The 12,952-nt window shown below is 38.3% G+C and overlaps 1 protein-coding gene across 2 annotated transcripts; it reads right to left on the bottom strand.

The window, feature by feature from the left end:
* Positions 1-2,522: 2,522 nt before the first annotated feature.
* LOC105354440 (protein FAM19A2-like) lies at positions 2,523-12,639 on the bottom strand. 2 transcript variants are annotated; one of them, XM_020704810.1, is made up of 5 exons: positions 11,663-12,639; positions 10,960-11,068; positions 9,789-9,944; positions 9,425-9,549; positions 2,523-3,502 (listed from the first exon to the last, which is right to left on the bottom strand). In XM_020704810.1, exons 2-5 carry the CDS (start codon positions 11,066-11,068, stop codon positions 3,491-3,493), a joined length of 402 nt encoding a protein of 133 aa, XP_020560469.1. In that variant the 5' UTR covers positions 11,663-12,639; the 3' UTR covers positions 2,523-3,490. The 2 variants fall into 2 exon arrangements, with proteins under 2 accessions (XP_020560469.1, XP_020560468.1); XM_020704809.1 differs by lacking the exon at positions 2,523-3,502 and having other exon boundaries at positions 9,149-9,549.
* Between the last annotated feature and the right edge of the window lie 313 nt (positions 12,640-12,952).

Raw genomic sequence — 12,952 nt, 5'->3', positions numbered from 1 at the left:
CTGCATGAATCACAGAACCATCTAATGAATGTCTCAGCAGCTTCCCTGAAAAAGGATCTATACTGAAAGCTTTGAGTGTGTGTTTGTGGTATTTTTGGGAGCCAACAGCGTACGCTTGAGGATGTGAGGTCACCCTTTGACAAAAACCTTGAGTCAAAAACATCTCCCTTTTACATCACAGTCTTAGCTTGAAAAGCTATTTCTAGTTTAGGATCAGTGACTTCTGACATTAAATATCTCAAAAGCAATGAAATAACAACACACATTAAAATAAATATTGTACCATAATGTATAATACAATTACTTAGAATACTACAACTACTATTTAAAACATTAAAAAAGCCATCAACCTAAAGACCCATGTTATATTTCAATAACGCAAAAAAAACAAAACACTTACATAAAATGATGATTAAAATATGTCAATAAGCAATATTAGGAGAAAATATAACAGCTTTTTTTATTGTTGTCACTTTAATAATGATTCAGTGTTTCAAAGTACATATATGAAAACATCACAAGTAATGTAACATCACAACAAATGGAATAAATAAATAAAAATAAAATCAATAAAACATGAAAATATCTTTAAAAAATGCATATTACAAATAAAAAGAACACAGTAAAATATACCCATCTGATCAATCTAAACCCCTGTGAGTTAATTCTTGAACCATGTGAGTGATCAAGAAATAAATGCCAGTTATTATGAGTGGGTGTGCAAATTGAAACTAACTCAAAATAATGGGCTGAATCAAGATTCATTGATTTAGCAAGAAGTGGAAATACTTTTTTAGTTAGAGGTGAGAAGATTTGAACCATTATTTTTTCCCAAAAGAAAATTTTATAAAATTGAATTGTAGGCCTTATTGGGGGTACTTTTGTGTGATATCAAAATTACTGACAAAATTGATAGGTAAACATAAACACATTAGGAGGGAAAAAAGCATTAATGTCCCTCTAAATCATCTTTTGATCTATTTTTAAAGGGTTTCCATCTGTCTTTTATCAATCATTATGCCATTTTTATCCAAAATCAAAAACCTGTGTCGATTTCTAGACTAATTTATGCAGAGCGGCAGGGGTTCATCTGAGATTTACCTCTAAGTTGTGGGAGGGACTGATGGTGCAGCAGTAAGCCTGCTCTGGTTTCCTCTCATGCCTTTGTTCAAACTCTCTCCCACTAGCTTACAGACCCTCACAACCCCAAGCTAACGTTACTAGTGCAGCAAAAATGTCGAGCAATATTGGAGCTAATCAGCCGTACAGTTTTGAGTCAGATGCCAGCTTGGATGAGGAAAACAAAGACGTTCCACGATGCAAGTGGATGCATCAGAATGGAGCAGAGCCGATAGCTCATGACCTGCTGATTGTAGTTTGTACATGACAACTATAAGATTTTTCCAACTGCATTATTTTCGTCTGATTCCTTACAATTTGAATAAAAAAATACCCAGAAATTAAATTTTTAGCCTAATTTCCTTTACATTCTCCATCATTAGAAAAACGCTGCAAAAACATGTTAAAAACACTAAAAATAAGTTTTTCTTTAGAGTGGGTCTTTGGAAAAGCATTTTAACTTTGTCAACTGAACAAAACAAATTAAAGGTGAAGCTTTAATGTAAGATGTTAAAAACCCACTCTGTGTTTTGGTGTTTTTAACATGTTTATTGTGATATTTTTCTGGTGAGGACATATATTTAAAAAAAAATTAAGCTCTAAATTACATTGAGTATTGTTGTGTTATAGATAATACGCTGGGGGGGCACGAGCTTCCAAGCTCTCAGCAATGGGGAGGGCGAGGCGGATTGCTTTGCGGCATCTGTCCCATCCACAGCTCAGAGGTGAATTTCTAATTAACTACAGCCGCTCTGCAGAAACTATGTTCTATGAAAAGAAGAAAGGTTTTTGTGATTTTAAATGGCATATACTCACAATGAAAATACCTCCGGGAACGCTTTTACAGTAGCTCATAGGATGATGGGAGTGGGTCTTTAATAAACTTATATTGCATGCAGCACACGGTCTCCATGTAGGAGCGTATTTAATCATCAAACTGATGTGAGATCAGTTTTCTAACATGTCATGCCATAAGCCTTTGTTAGGTTTTAAAAGCTGACTTGTATCAGAGATGCTGCTGACCACACCACTCCTGTTACTGTCAATGCCACCAAGGTGGACGACATTAAAACAAAAAAATATTCAAATCCTAAAATAACTCATTTTTATCTTATCATCATTCACAGTTTCTCAGAGTAACAATTTAGAGAGTGTACTGCATTGCTACTCTAAAAAAACTTTTCTCTGGTAAAAACAATCCTCATTGTGTGATGTTGAACAAACTGCTTCAGATTCAACTGCTTTCAGTTAGCACAGTGTGTGGCCTTCATTCGCGTCCTGCGGCTGAAATGGAATGATTTGCAGCTTCTGTGCTTGAGCTACTATGAAATGTTTTTCATTGCGAAAGGTAAAATGCAAATTGTGCGGCTGAACTCAAGAGATAAAAGAGATGCAGTCGGAGGGTGGGTCCAGAAGGAATATTATGCACATGAAAAGGACAACTGATGAAGTGGTTACAGACATTCTGCCCTGGCGGTGGCTACGTTCTGCTTCAAGGCAGAGAAACACCAGTGTTTCCCATCATTACCACAAACAGAGTCCCCTCCACAGAAGCACTCAGTTGAGAGAGGCAAACAGAAAAAAAAGCATGATGTAAAGACTCTCAGCAGTGAAGAAGCTCCTCTTCTCTCACCTTTCTCCTTCTGATTAGCATTTCACACAGTCCCTATTTTGCATCAGGGTTTCACAGGCTTGTGTGTCTACTGTTGCAGCCTCGCAGGTGGTAGTCTGTCCAACCCATGGAGTCCAAAAAGAGAATTTGTGTATTTGTGCATGCTTGTGTGCGTGTGCAGGTGTGCTTGTTAGAGTGCCTCTTTACGCTAAGGACTAGTCTAAGGGGACCTGACCTCTTTAGAAAGGTACCACTCTGTTGAGGGACAGCGTCGACTGCAAATGCTACACAGTGTAGTCATGAATTTCTCAGTATTTGTGGTCCTTTGCTTTGATCGACAGAAAGTCACGAGCCGCTGACTGGGTTCACATTCTGCCACCTGAAAAATCCACAAAATCTCTTTTTAAGTGTCTGCCAGCAGCTCCATCCAAACTTTGATTGAGCGCATCACAATGTGCCCAGCATTTCAAGCACAAGAACAAAGAGCTGTGCAGAAATTCTGTGTTTAGATTGGAAAAAAGGTACCACTTGTTTTTTTTCTCCAAGTTTTTAAAGAGATTGTCCTCTCTGTGGACAAGAAGTCTTCCAAGACAAAAGAAAATTAAAATAATGAGTTCTTGCAGCCTAAAGTTCAGCCAGGAGATATCTAATTAAATCTCTGTTCCACCTTGCTCTATCAGATGAGAATGTGGTGATACTTAAAATTGACTACAGCAGGTCAGGCTTGGCTTGTGCTCATTAGGTGAAACTTCTGTCTTGCTACCGAGACACCTAAAAACAGAGGCGAAAAAAAGATATGTTTATTACCTATTTCCAGAAATGATTGCAACAAGTATGACACATAATAAGCTAAGGGTTGTGATTTAAATTGATTCTTTTCTTCACCCTGTTTATAGTCAGTCACTAAAGACTGCACCCACCTCAAAGCAATTATTCAGGCATGGATTGCCATCTTGTAGTTACAGTAAGGTTGACCAATTCAAAGATTTTTGTCTAAATGCAGGAAAAGAATATGTAAAACTGTGTTAAAAGAGAAAATCTGCATTTTAGGGACAGATCGGCTTTGGGTAATGATTAATCTAAAACTGTTTAACTCTGTTCAGGGCCCATGAGCAGTTAGGGGCGTTTCAAACATGAGTCTAAAAACTTGCTTTAAAAACCCACTGTTTAATCGTCTATCCATTGATGCATTACTTCTTCCTGCTTTACACTGATTGAGGACATGAGGGGATTGCTGGAGTCAATTCCAGCAGGGTCGGGGGAAGACACGGTGCATCCTGAAGAGGTCACCAGTCCATCACAGAATCACATACAAAAATACATCCTCAAACTCACCCCTTTGAGCCGCTTTAGAATCTTCTAATAGAATAACATGTTTTTGGACTATGGGAGAAGGTTAGGGGGTCTAAAGAAAACTTGAAAAAACACTGAAAGAAATGTTTAAAACTGGTATGACAGTACCAGATTTCATCTTTTAGCTTTTTTATTTCCATTTAGGTTTTTTTCTGAAATTAGTCATATGTTTTTCACATAGAAAACTAATAGAATGCTTAAAAAACATGCTTTATTCAAAATTACCCCAAGTGTAGTTTTTTCCATCAAAAACCAGAGACAAATAACAAATTTTTAAATATTTTTAATATAGTTGGACTGTTTTACATTTGAGTTAAGGGAATGGGTTGTTTTTTGTTTTTGGTTTTTTTTGCATATTAAGCCTCCTAATGGTTGCTACATGGAACTGGCCTGGCTCCAGTTAAATGTTTTAAACCTGTCTATGAAGACTCTGATTCATCCAGATAGATTCCATCATGGTGGTAGGTTTAAAGGTTGTCATCTGGACTTGGTTTTTACAGTTTTATAGTCAATTCTGGAATTCCAGAATTGACAAAGCCTTTTGGATAAGAGGTGAAACATCTTCAACTTTAAAAACCAAGTCCAGATGACAACCTTTAAACCTATACTGTGCTGCCTCAAACCATTGACTGTATTTGAGAACTGGACTGAGTAACTCCTCCCCCTCAAGTTCTTAAAAACATGTATTCTCCAGAGCCCGCTGTCAGAAACTTTGTTTCAGACCGACTTAGACCAATCACTGCTTACTAACCTCGTCTGGCTCCAAGTGTCTGTGTCCATGTCGCAAAAAAATTACTACTGAAATGGCTTCATTTCGTTGGAGCTGAAAGTGAGATCATTTATGTGAGTGACGTCACACTGTCTCAGTCTAATTCTCTTATACAGTTGTGAAGAAACTGGATCTGCTAGATAGGACTGTATTGATAAAATTATTAGGTTCATACCCTGTCAGTTTCTTGCACACAGAAATGAATGAATAATAACTCAGAGACAACACTTAGCTTCAGTGGAGATTTACTCCGCACAAAAGGCACAAATTTGTACGAAGGGTTGCAGACAGATGAACAGGGTTGCTGCATCAAAGTCCAAACAAAGAAAACAGGAAAATGGGCTTGGTGTGTAAACCCTGTATTTGCATATTCAATGTGGGAAAATCACACCCACAGGTTGCTGCTGGAGAGAAGCTCCAAGGTTAAAGTGAAGATAATTCTGAGGCCTGCTCAGCAGATCACACATGCACAGAAAAAGGGAGTATGAGAATAAACTGTGAGGAAAATAGCTTGGCTGTGCTGTCTTCAAATGTAATATAATTTTGAGATGACAATACATGCTTGATGAATCAAGTTTAAACCATTAGAGTAATAAAAGTTAAAGGCAGTTTCTAACTATTCTTCACAACAGTCAATGCCTCAAACAGTAAGTTAAGGTCCCCTCCCCCCTTGAAAGGATTAGATTGCGTGACCACGCCTATATTCCATCTGTTTAACTGTCTCTTTTACCCATTAGACAGTTTTTTAACCATTTTTTCACAAAAGTTCCTAAAACAAAGCAACGTTTTTCACAAATCCCCTCTTTTTAAGGGCAAGTTTCAAGTCAAATCTCATGATCCCCCCCATGAGAATTGACTTGTAGGGGTGTTTCTATAGCTGCTTCATTCTTCTTCAGTGTGAAAGGACACTGCTGCAGTGCATGTAAGTTCTATCTGTCTTTCTCTGGTTCAAGGTAGAGATCTCCCTTCAATAGCAGTCTATTATTAACAGTTGTGTGTTTGGCAGTGTTGCTTTAGATGGCATGCCATTTTGCCTTAAGGTTTGCAAATGCATTTCTGTGGCCTCCATGTTTATTCTCATAGTTTGTCTCTCTGTGTGTGATGACAATTATGCAAATTACCAGAAAAATACCACTTACAGACTTAAAATAATTTGGAGAACTACTGGCTAAAGTGAGACAAAAAAGTATTTGTCACTTGCTGATTTTGAAGCTGTCCCACTTAAAAGATGAGAGAGATTTGTAATGTTCATCCTTCAACTGTGAAAGACAGAATGTAAAAGACTAGATTCTTAAAGAATTTATCTGAATGATGGTGCAAAAAATGAGTATTTAGTCAACAATAAAAGTTCACCTTAATTCTTTGTAATGTAACCCTGGTTCATAAGGACAAGGGTCAAACGTGTCCTGTCTTCAGCAGGTTACACTGTAGCTGCTATTTTGGTCCATTCTTCAATGCAAATCGTGTCTAGATTTGTGATGTTTTGGGGCTGTTGCTGGGAAACATAAATGTTCAACTCCCCCCATAGACACTCAATAGGACTGTAGGGGGGAGCACTTCAGAACCTTAAAAGATTTTTTTACGTAGCCACTCCTTTGCTACCCAGGTAATGTGTTTGATATCATTTTCAGCCTAGAAGATCCAGCCATGTTTCATCCTCAATGCTTTCACTGCCCAACAGCTCACCATACATGAACTCATTCATCCTATCCTCTATATGGATCAGTGTTCTATTCAATTTGAAGAAAAGAATTCCTAAAGCATGATGCTTCACAGTGGGCATGGTGTTCTTTTTACCATCTGAAAAACATTGCTAAAATCAAAAACCTAATGTCAAAGCCAGACCTGGAGATACTTATTCATGCATTTGTCTCCAGTAGGTTAGACTACTGTAACGGCCTGCTCACCGGCCTCTCCAAACGAGCTGTAAAACAACTTCAGTACATCCAGAATGCTGCTGCTCGAGTCCTGACCAGAACCAGGAAGTATGATCACATTAGTCCTGTGCTCAGGTCTCTGCACTGGCTCCCTGTACCTCAAAGACTAGACTTCAAAGCAGCTCTGCTTGTGTACAAGTCTCTCCATGGCCGAGCACCAAAGTACATCTCTGACATGTTAGTGCCATATGAACCATCTCGTACTCTGAGGACCTCAGGGGCCGGCCTCCTGTTGATTCCCAGAGTCAGAACTAAACAAGGGGAATCAGCGTTTCAATATTCTGCAGCTAAAATCTGGAACAGCCTCCCTGAAGTCGTAAGACAGGCCTCTTCTGTGTTCATGTTCAAATCTAGACTTAAAACATTTCTGTTTAGCCGTGTATATGACTGAAAGGTCCTATCTGCACTTTTCTTTCCTTTCCTTCCTTTATTTTTAAATCAATTTTCAAATTTTTTCTTTTCTTTTAAAGTAAATTTTACGTTGATTATTTCTATGATGTATTGTGATTTCAATGCATTTTTTGTTTTGTGAAGCACCTTGAATTACTTTGTGTACGAATTGTGCTATACAAATAAACTTGCCTTGCCTTGCCTTGCCTTCTTGGGGTCTATCTCAACATGACCTTCTCCCTATCTTTCTCTGGATCATCTAGATGGTCTCTGGAGAACTTTGGACAGGTCTGAGCATGTGCTAGTTTAAGCAGGGGGGCCTTTGGAGCACCAGCAGATTTGAATCCATGACAATGATGTGTGTTACTAATAGGAACCTTCTCCCTTCTGGGCTGTTTCTTCACTGTTTTCAAGATCATGTGTTCCCACTAGGTTAGATCTTGCAAGGAGCTCCAGGTGGAAGTAGATTGCCATTGATCTTTCTTTTCTTCCTTTTTTTATAGTTGTACAAACAGTTGATCTCTTGTCAGCTTGGTGAGAGATCAACTTGCTCATCTCAGTTTCGTTCAATCATGTCCCTGGTGTCCTTCGACACCTCGTTGGTCTTGGCCATGATGGAGAGGTTGCAGTCTGATTATTTAAGGGTGAAGACAAGTGTCTTTTACATAGATAACAGTTCAAGCAGGAGTCATTAAAACAGGTAGCGAGTGAAGGATAAAAGAGCTTCTTAAAGAAGAAGTAGCAGGTCTGTGAGGGACCGAATGCTTGTTTAGTAGATGTTGAACAGTAATTTTCTGCACTATTTTACAATTAAAACATTTAAAATTCATTCAATGGGATTTCCTGGATTCTTTTTTAAATTCTGTTTCTCATAGTTGAAACGAAACAATGAAAACATTAACCTGTTTTTTTTTTTTCATATAAGCTTAGAAAAACTTAAGCCCGATGTGTGAAACATAGCAACAGTACATAGCAACAGTAGCCAAGTAAAGGTTACTGTGAAGAGCAGCTATGTGATGTTCTGTTTCATTCTTTTGTTCGACTGGATCACAGTCTGATGGCTACACGGCGACTGTGAAATCACAGATCACTGGCAGCACACTCCCTGTGCTTACCTTGCCCTAGATTCCCAGTAAAATCAAGTCCCCCCCCCTCTATGAATAATGCATGTTAAAGAGTTCAACAAAAAGGCAACTTCTGAAAAGCATGTATGTATCTTTAATAGCTATGGGGTTCCCCTTGGCCATTCGGTTTAATTATAAGGCTTTTTTTTGTGTGCTCTCAATGAGTTCACAGCTATTTCCTGTTTGTCCTCTTGGCACCATCACTCACCCAATTATCAAATTAGGTTTTCTGAGCCCGCTGTTCCAGGTGAAAAAAATAAGTTGATACCAGTGGGAGATGTTATTACACTTGATTGAGGAAATTTTCTAAAATGAAATTAGGGCTTGCAAGAATATGAGGAAAGTGAAAAAGTCTGCATGAAACCGTATTTAAGCATCTGTAAGTTCTATTTCCCCCCTCGGTCCTTGCATGCTTTTCTTTCTTTTTGCAGGGTGCATGCCAGTTTTCCACTCTGATATTCACTTTGTGAGCCAGCCTACTTACCTGTAATGTTACTTGCTGTCATGACTGAAAAAGTTATCTGCCTCATTGTGCTGTTTAATCTAACAAAAGCAATCTTATAAGCACACTCTAAACCCACTCATCTATTCTATAATTAATACTTTGCTGGCTTTCCCCATTTCATCCACTCTCAGTCTTGTAAGCGCTATGCACAATCTGAATGTATCATGTATATGTGCAGGAGGTATTCTGCTATTCTTCGTCGCCATGAATTTACGTCTCTGTTTCTGAATTTCTCTTTCCTGCCCGCTTTGTGCAACCCCTCCACAAAATCTGACCCCTCCTTACCCTCAAGAGCTAGATGCTGTTCAAGCCTTTCTTCTCGTTAAAAGGATTTTTTTCTTTTTTTTGCTGGTCATTGCCTCAGTGATTGCTCCAGGGAGCCAGGCACTGACTCCAGAGAAATGTCTCAAGACGATTGTGATTGTTATCGCTGCCATATAAATAAAGCTGAATCGAATGGCAGTAATGGACAGGTGACCTGTTCGGAGTGTCAGCTGGGATAAGCTCCAGCAACCCCACAACCCCACTAAAGAATAATAAAGCGAGTCCAACTAATAGTTGGATGGATGGATGAAGTGAACTGTGACTCAGACTAATGCAGCACCCCCTTCTCACCTTCGTGGTCTTCACTTTGTTCCCCAAGATGCATGACCAGCCTGTGAGGTCAGGCAGAACCCGGCACTCCTCCCCCGGCAGACACGGTTCCATTTTACACCACCACTTCTCACGCACAATGGAGGCTGGAGAGAGGACAAAAACGGCACAAGAGAAGGTCAATTTTTTTTAGATTGAAGGACTTTCAAAAAAAAAAAAAAGAGCCAGGGAAAAACAATTCAATCAGATGTGACAGTCATTTTTTTCGTCCCTGCCTCAGTGGTGGTGCACGCATTCATGTGAGAGTGACTATACGTGCACTGTATCCATGCTGTGTTTGAATATTTCTGTTAAAATGAGTCGGAAAGGGGTTTCAAAATATTACCTTCAACACAAGAGGGCAGCGCCCTCGTCGTCCCCGCCACCTGTCCAGGGAAGCAGGAGCACTTGACTGTTTGAGAGCGCTCTTCAATCTTATTCTTATTGCAGCAGCGGTGGGCAGCAACGACTTCACAAGTTCCTGTCCTGTCCTTTGAAGATCCTATGAGGGAAAATAAAAATAATAAGGTGAGTTTGGTATCAGTTTTGAATTTAGGAACAAAATAAAACATTTAAAACCCTTTGCATTCATGACAGGACTGTAGTTCATTTGTACCCTCGAGGGTTTAAATGAGTTTTAATTTGAACTGAGCTGAACAGTTCTGTTTGGATAAAGCATTTATTGTCTTTTCAAGCTTGACTGGGTTTTTCATTTTGTGGAATAACAGCCCCACCTAGTGGATGAGAAGCACCATTGCTAAATGAAATCCTGCACAAAAGCAGTAGCAATCAAAGCATAATGAGGCTTATTTTTAAAGCTAAATGACAATGATCTGTTGGCCTACAGATCTTGTTAAATAACAGTATAATATTCTAAGAGTAAAACTGAAAGGGATGAAGAATACATAAAGCAGGAAAAAGTTCTGGGAATGAAACAACAATTCAATTCAATTTTATTTATATAGCCCAATATTAAAACAATACTCGTCTCAATGGGCTTCATCCTGGTAATTGTGTAATAAACACGAAATCATGAAAAACATGAAGTCATATAGTTCAACAGGTAACAGCTAAACTAAACAGATTAAGCTAAATTTAACATCCCTGCCCCTAGACCCTTCTCCTCAAAAACTAAGAATCTATTTTAGAATTGTGTATACTTATACACATTTTAAGGAAGTAAAGAGGTGACACCATAAAAATTGCAGCAAAGAAAAGGATATGTAGAACTTCAAAGATGTGCTTACTAACACAAGCAGTGAGTTAAAACTGGATTTTAGTGCTGACACCTGTGGTTATGAGATATTACAAAGAAGAAGAAAAAAGGTGGATCTGGTGAGGTGTTTCTTTCCAAATGTGATGATGTTGTTAGACAGGAAACAATACTGACATCTTTTTGCAAGAAGGACCAGCGTGTTGAGCTCCCTGATCTCCCCTGTAGGCCAACAGATCAGTGACCAGGAGGCTTAATGAGGCCCTGTGGGTGTTTGAGTGGCCTGACTGGATCTCACACTTACCTGCGTGTCCTCTTCGGTTGCCACTGGACACTTGCTGGATCCAGAGGTTTGCTACGCAGAGCAGTAGGAGCCCCCAGTGTAACTGGCAATTCAGCGATTGCATCTTCATCTTCCCAGCAAAGAGAAAAGACAGATTTATAAAAAAAATAGGTTAACTATTTTATTGATGTGACCATTAGGGTTACATTTATTTTCTCTTAGTCATCACATCACCAAGGCAAGTCACAGCAAATCAAAGACACAAACTCAGCAGAGGGCAAGGGTGCCTCATCGGGCTTATTTCTGAGTCACATTATCCTGTCAGTGCTGTTCATCTGTGTGTGTGTGTCCTCTTAATCAAGCTGAACCCCAGATGAGTCACACAAAAAGTGGGGCGTGAATTTCTATGCCAAATCTTAGCCATAAATAATTCAGTGCTACGATGACAGAAATGATCACAGTTAGATAACTACAATCTAATGTGATACATCCATCCGTAAAAATGTATTTCTATAGCCTATCTGATTATCTGTAGATGATATTTATTTATTTATATTTTTTTGTGGTTTGGAGGTTTAAATTCAGATGCTATGTCAATCAATCAAATCAATCAAAATACAATTTAAAAAAACATTTATTAATGAAGGTTATCTGCTTTAATACCAGTGATTTATGATTAAAATTTTACTTCTAATTTAACGTAGCATCTTTCAGAAACACTTACTGGAGTTGCAGTTATTATGGGAGTTCTTGGTTAGCCGCTGTAGAAGTCTCCAATTAAGATGAAAATCTATTTATTAAAAAAGAAAAAGTTGAAGGGAAATATAATTAGGCATCCTCCAGAACTTTACTGCGTCACACCAACAAAAACAACAAACACAGAAAAGCATTGGCCGAGGGGGAAATGAGGCGCATGGATCTTCAGGTCTTCTTGCAGGTGGAGACGCTCCGACTGAAGAGCGCGCGCGCGGCCGTCTCTACAGCCGGCAGGAAAGTTCAAACTTAATCAAGACAGAAACCATCTGTCTGCCGGACAATAAGCGCTCACTTTCATTAGCACCCTAAGAAGCTTATAGGAGCTCTCACATCCTGTCACACACTGCACAGAAAAGATTAAGCACATCCAAAGACTGTCGCCTTTTTGTCCCAGTTAAGAAATCTACAATAAGGAAATCATTCTTATTTTTAAAAAGATATACTGAGATTAAAACCACTTACAAATAAACTATACTTGCGTAAATATTTGTAAACTGTGCAATATCTTTTTCTATATTTTGATTATCAACAAAAAGCAAAATAAAATAACCACAAATTCATATTCATTTAACAAAAATACAATTGTACCTAATTATGGAGAAAACCTTTTACTTTAAAAACTAAAGACTAAAAATGAGTAGCTTCTTCGTTTATTCATCTATATAAGCATTAGATGTACAATTAGGACGTGAGTTTAAACATTTTCTTTTTGACGTGCAAAATCTCTAGAGGGCAAACACAAATGCTCACAAGGTAAACACAAGATAATGTGTATAAATATAATAATACCATTAATAGAACTCATTGGTAAGTACACGAATGTACTACATTTATGTTTGCACTACTTTTTTTAACCCTTGTGCTATAGGTACTTTAACATTGGGAGTTGGGTCATCTAGACCCACTAGACAGTGCACTTAACCTTTTTTCTTCAATGATTTGTGATCTTCACTGGTGTCCATGGATTACATGAAATCTTTCCACCTTTATCATGGTAGGGAGAACACGTCAATGTAAGGGTGGGGTCATCTAAGATATCACAAAGATTAATCAAATAATTTCATATGGCAATTTTGCATTTTACTGGATGTTTCGGTGATAAATTGTTAATAAAATAGTTATTTGTTTATAGGTGCCTTAAGTAAACCACTGATGTTGGGTTACAACATGGATCATAGATCAATTTTACAAAACCTATACCAGACAAAAGACAATTTAGAACCACATTTTCTGTTTTTCATTAATTTCCTTTTAAAAA

The sequence above is a fragment of the Oryzias latipes genome, chromosome 7 (genome assembly GCF_002234675.1).
Source record: "Oryzias latipes chromosome 7, ASM223467v1".
NCBI classification, from domain to species: Eukaryota; Metazoa; Chordata; class Actinopteri; order Beloniformes; family Adrianichthyidae; genus Oryzias; species Oryzias latipes.
Note: the sequence above shows the minus strand (reverse complement) of the source record. Positions and strands in the feature narration are given on the sequence as shown.

Coding starts and splice junctions, on each gene's coding strand:
- LOC105354440 (XM_020704809.1), bottom strand. CDS start 11,068: ATGAAGATGCAATCGCTGAATTGCCAGTTACACTGGGGGCTCCTACTG. Junction 9,945..10,959: donor CAACCGAAGAGGACACGCAG/GTAAGTGTGAGA, acceptor TTTCCCTCATAG/GATCTTCAAAGGACAGGACA. Junction 9,550..9,788: donor GCTGCCCTCTTGTGTTGAAG/GTAATATTTTGA, acceptor TCCTCTCTCCAG/CCTCCATTGTGCGTGAGAAG.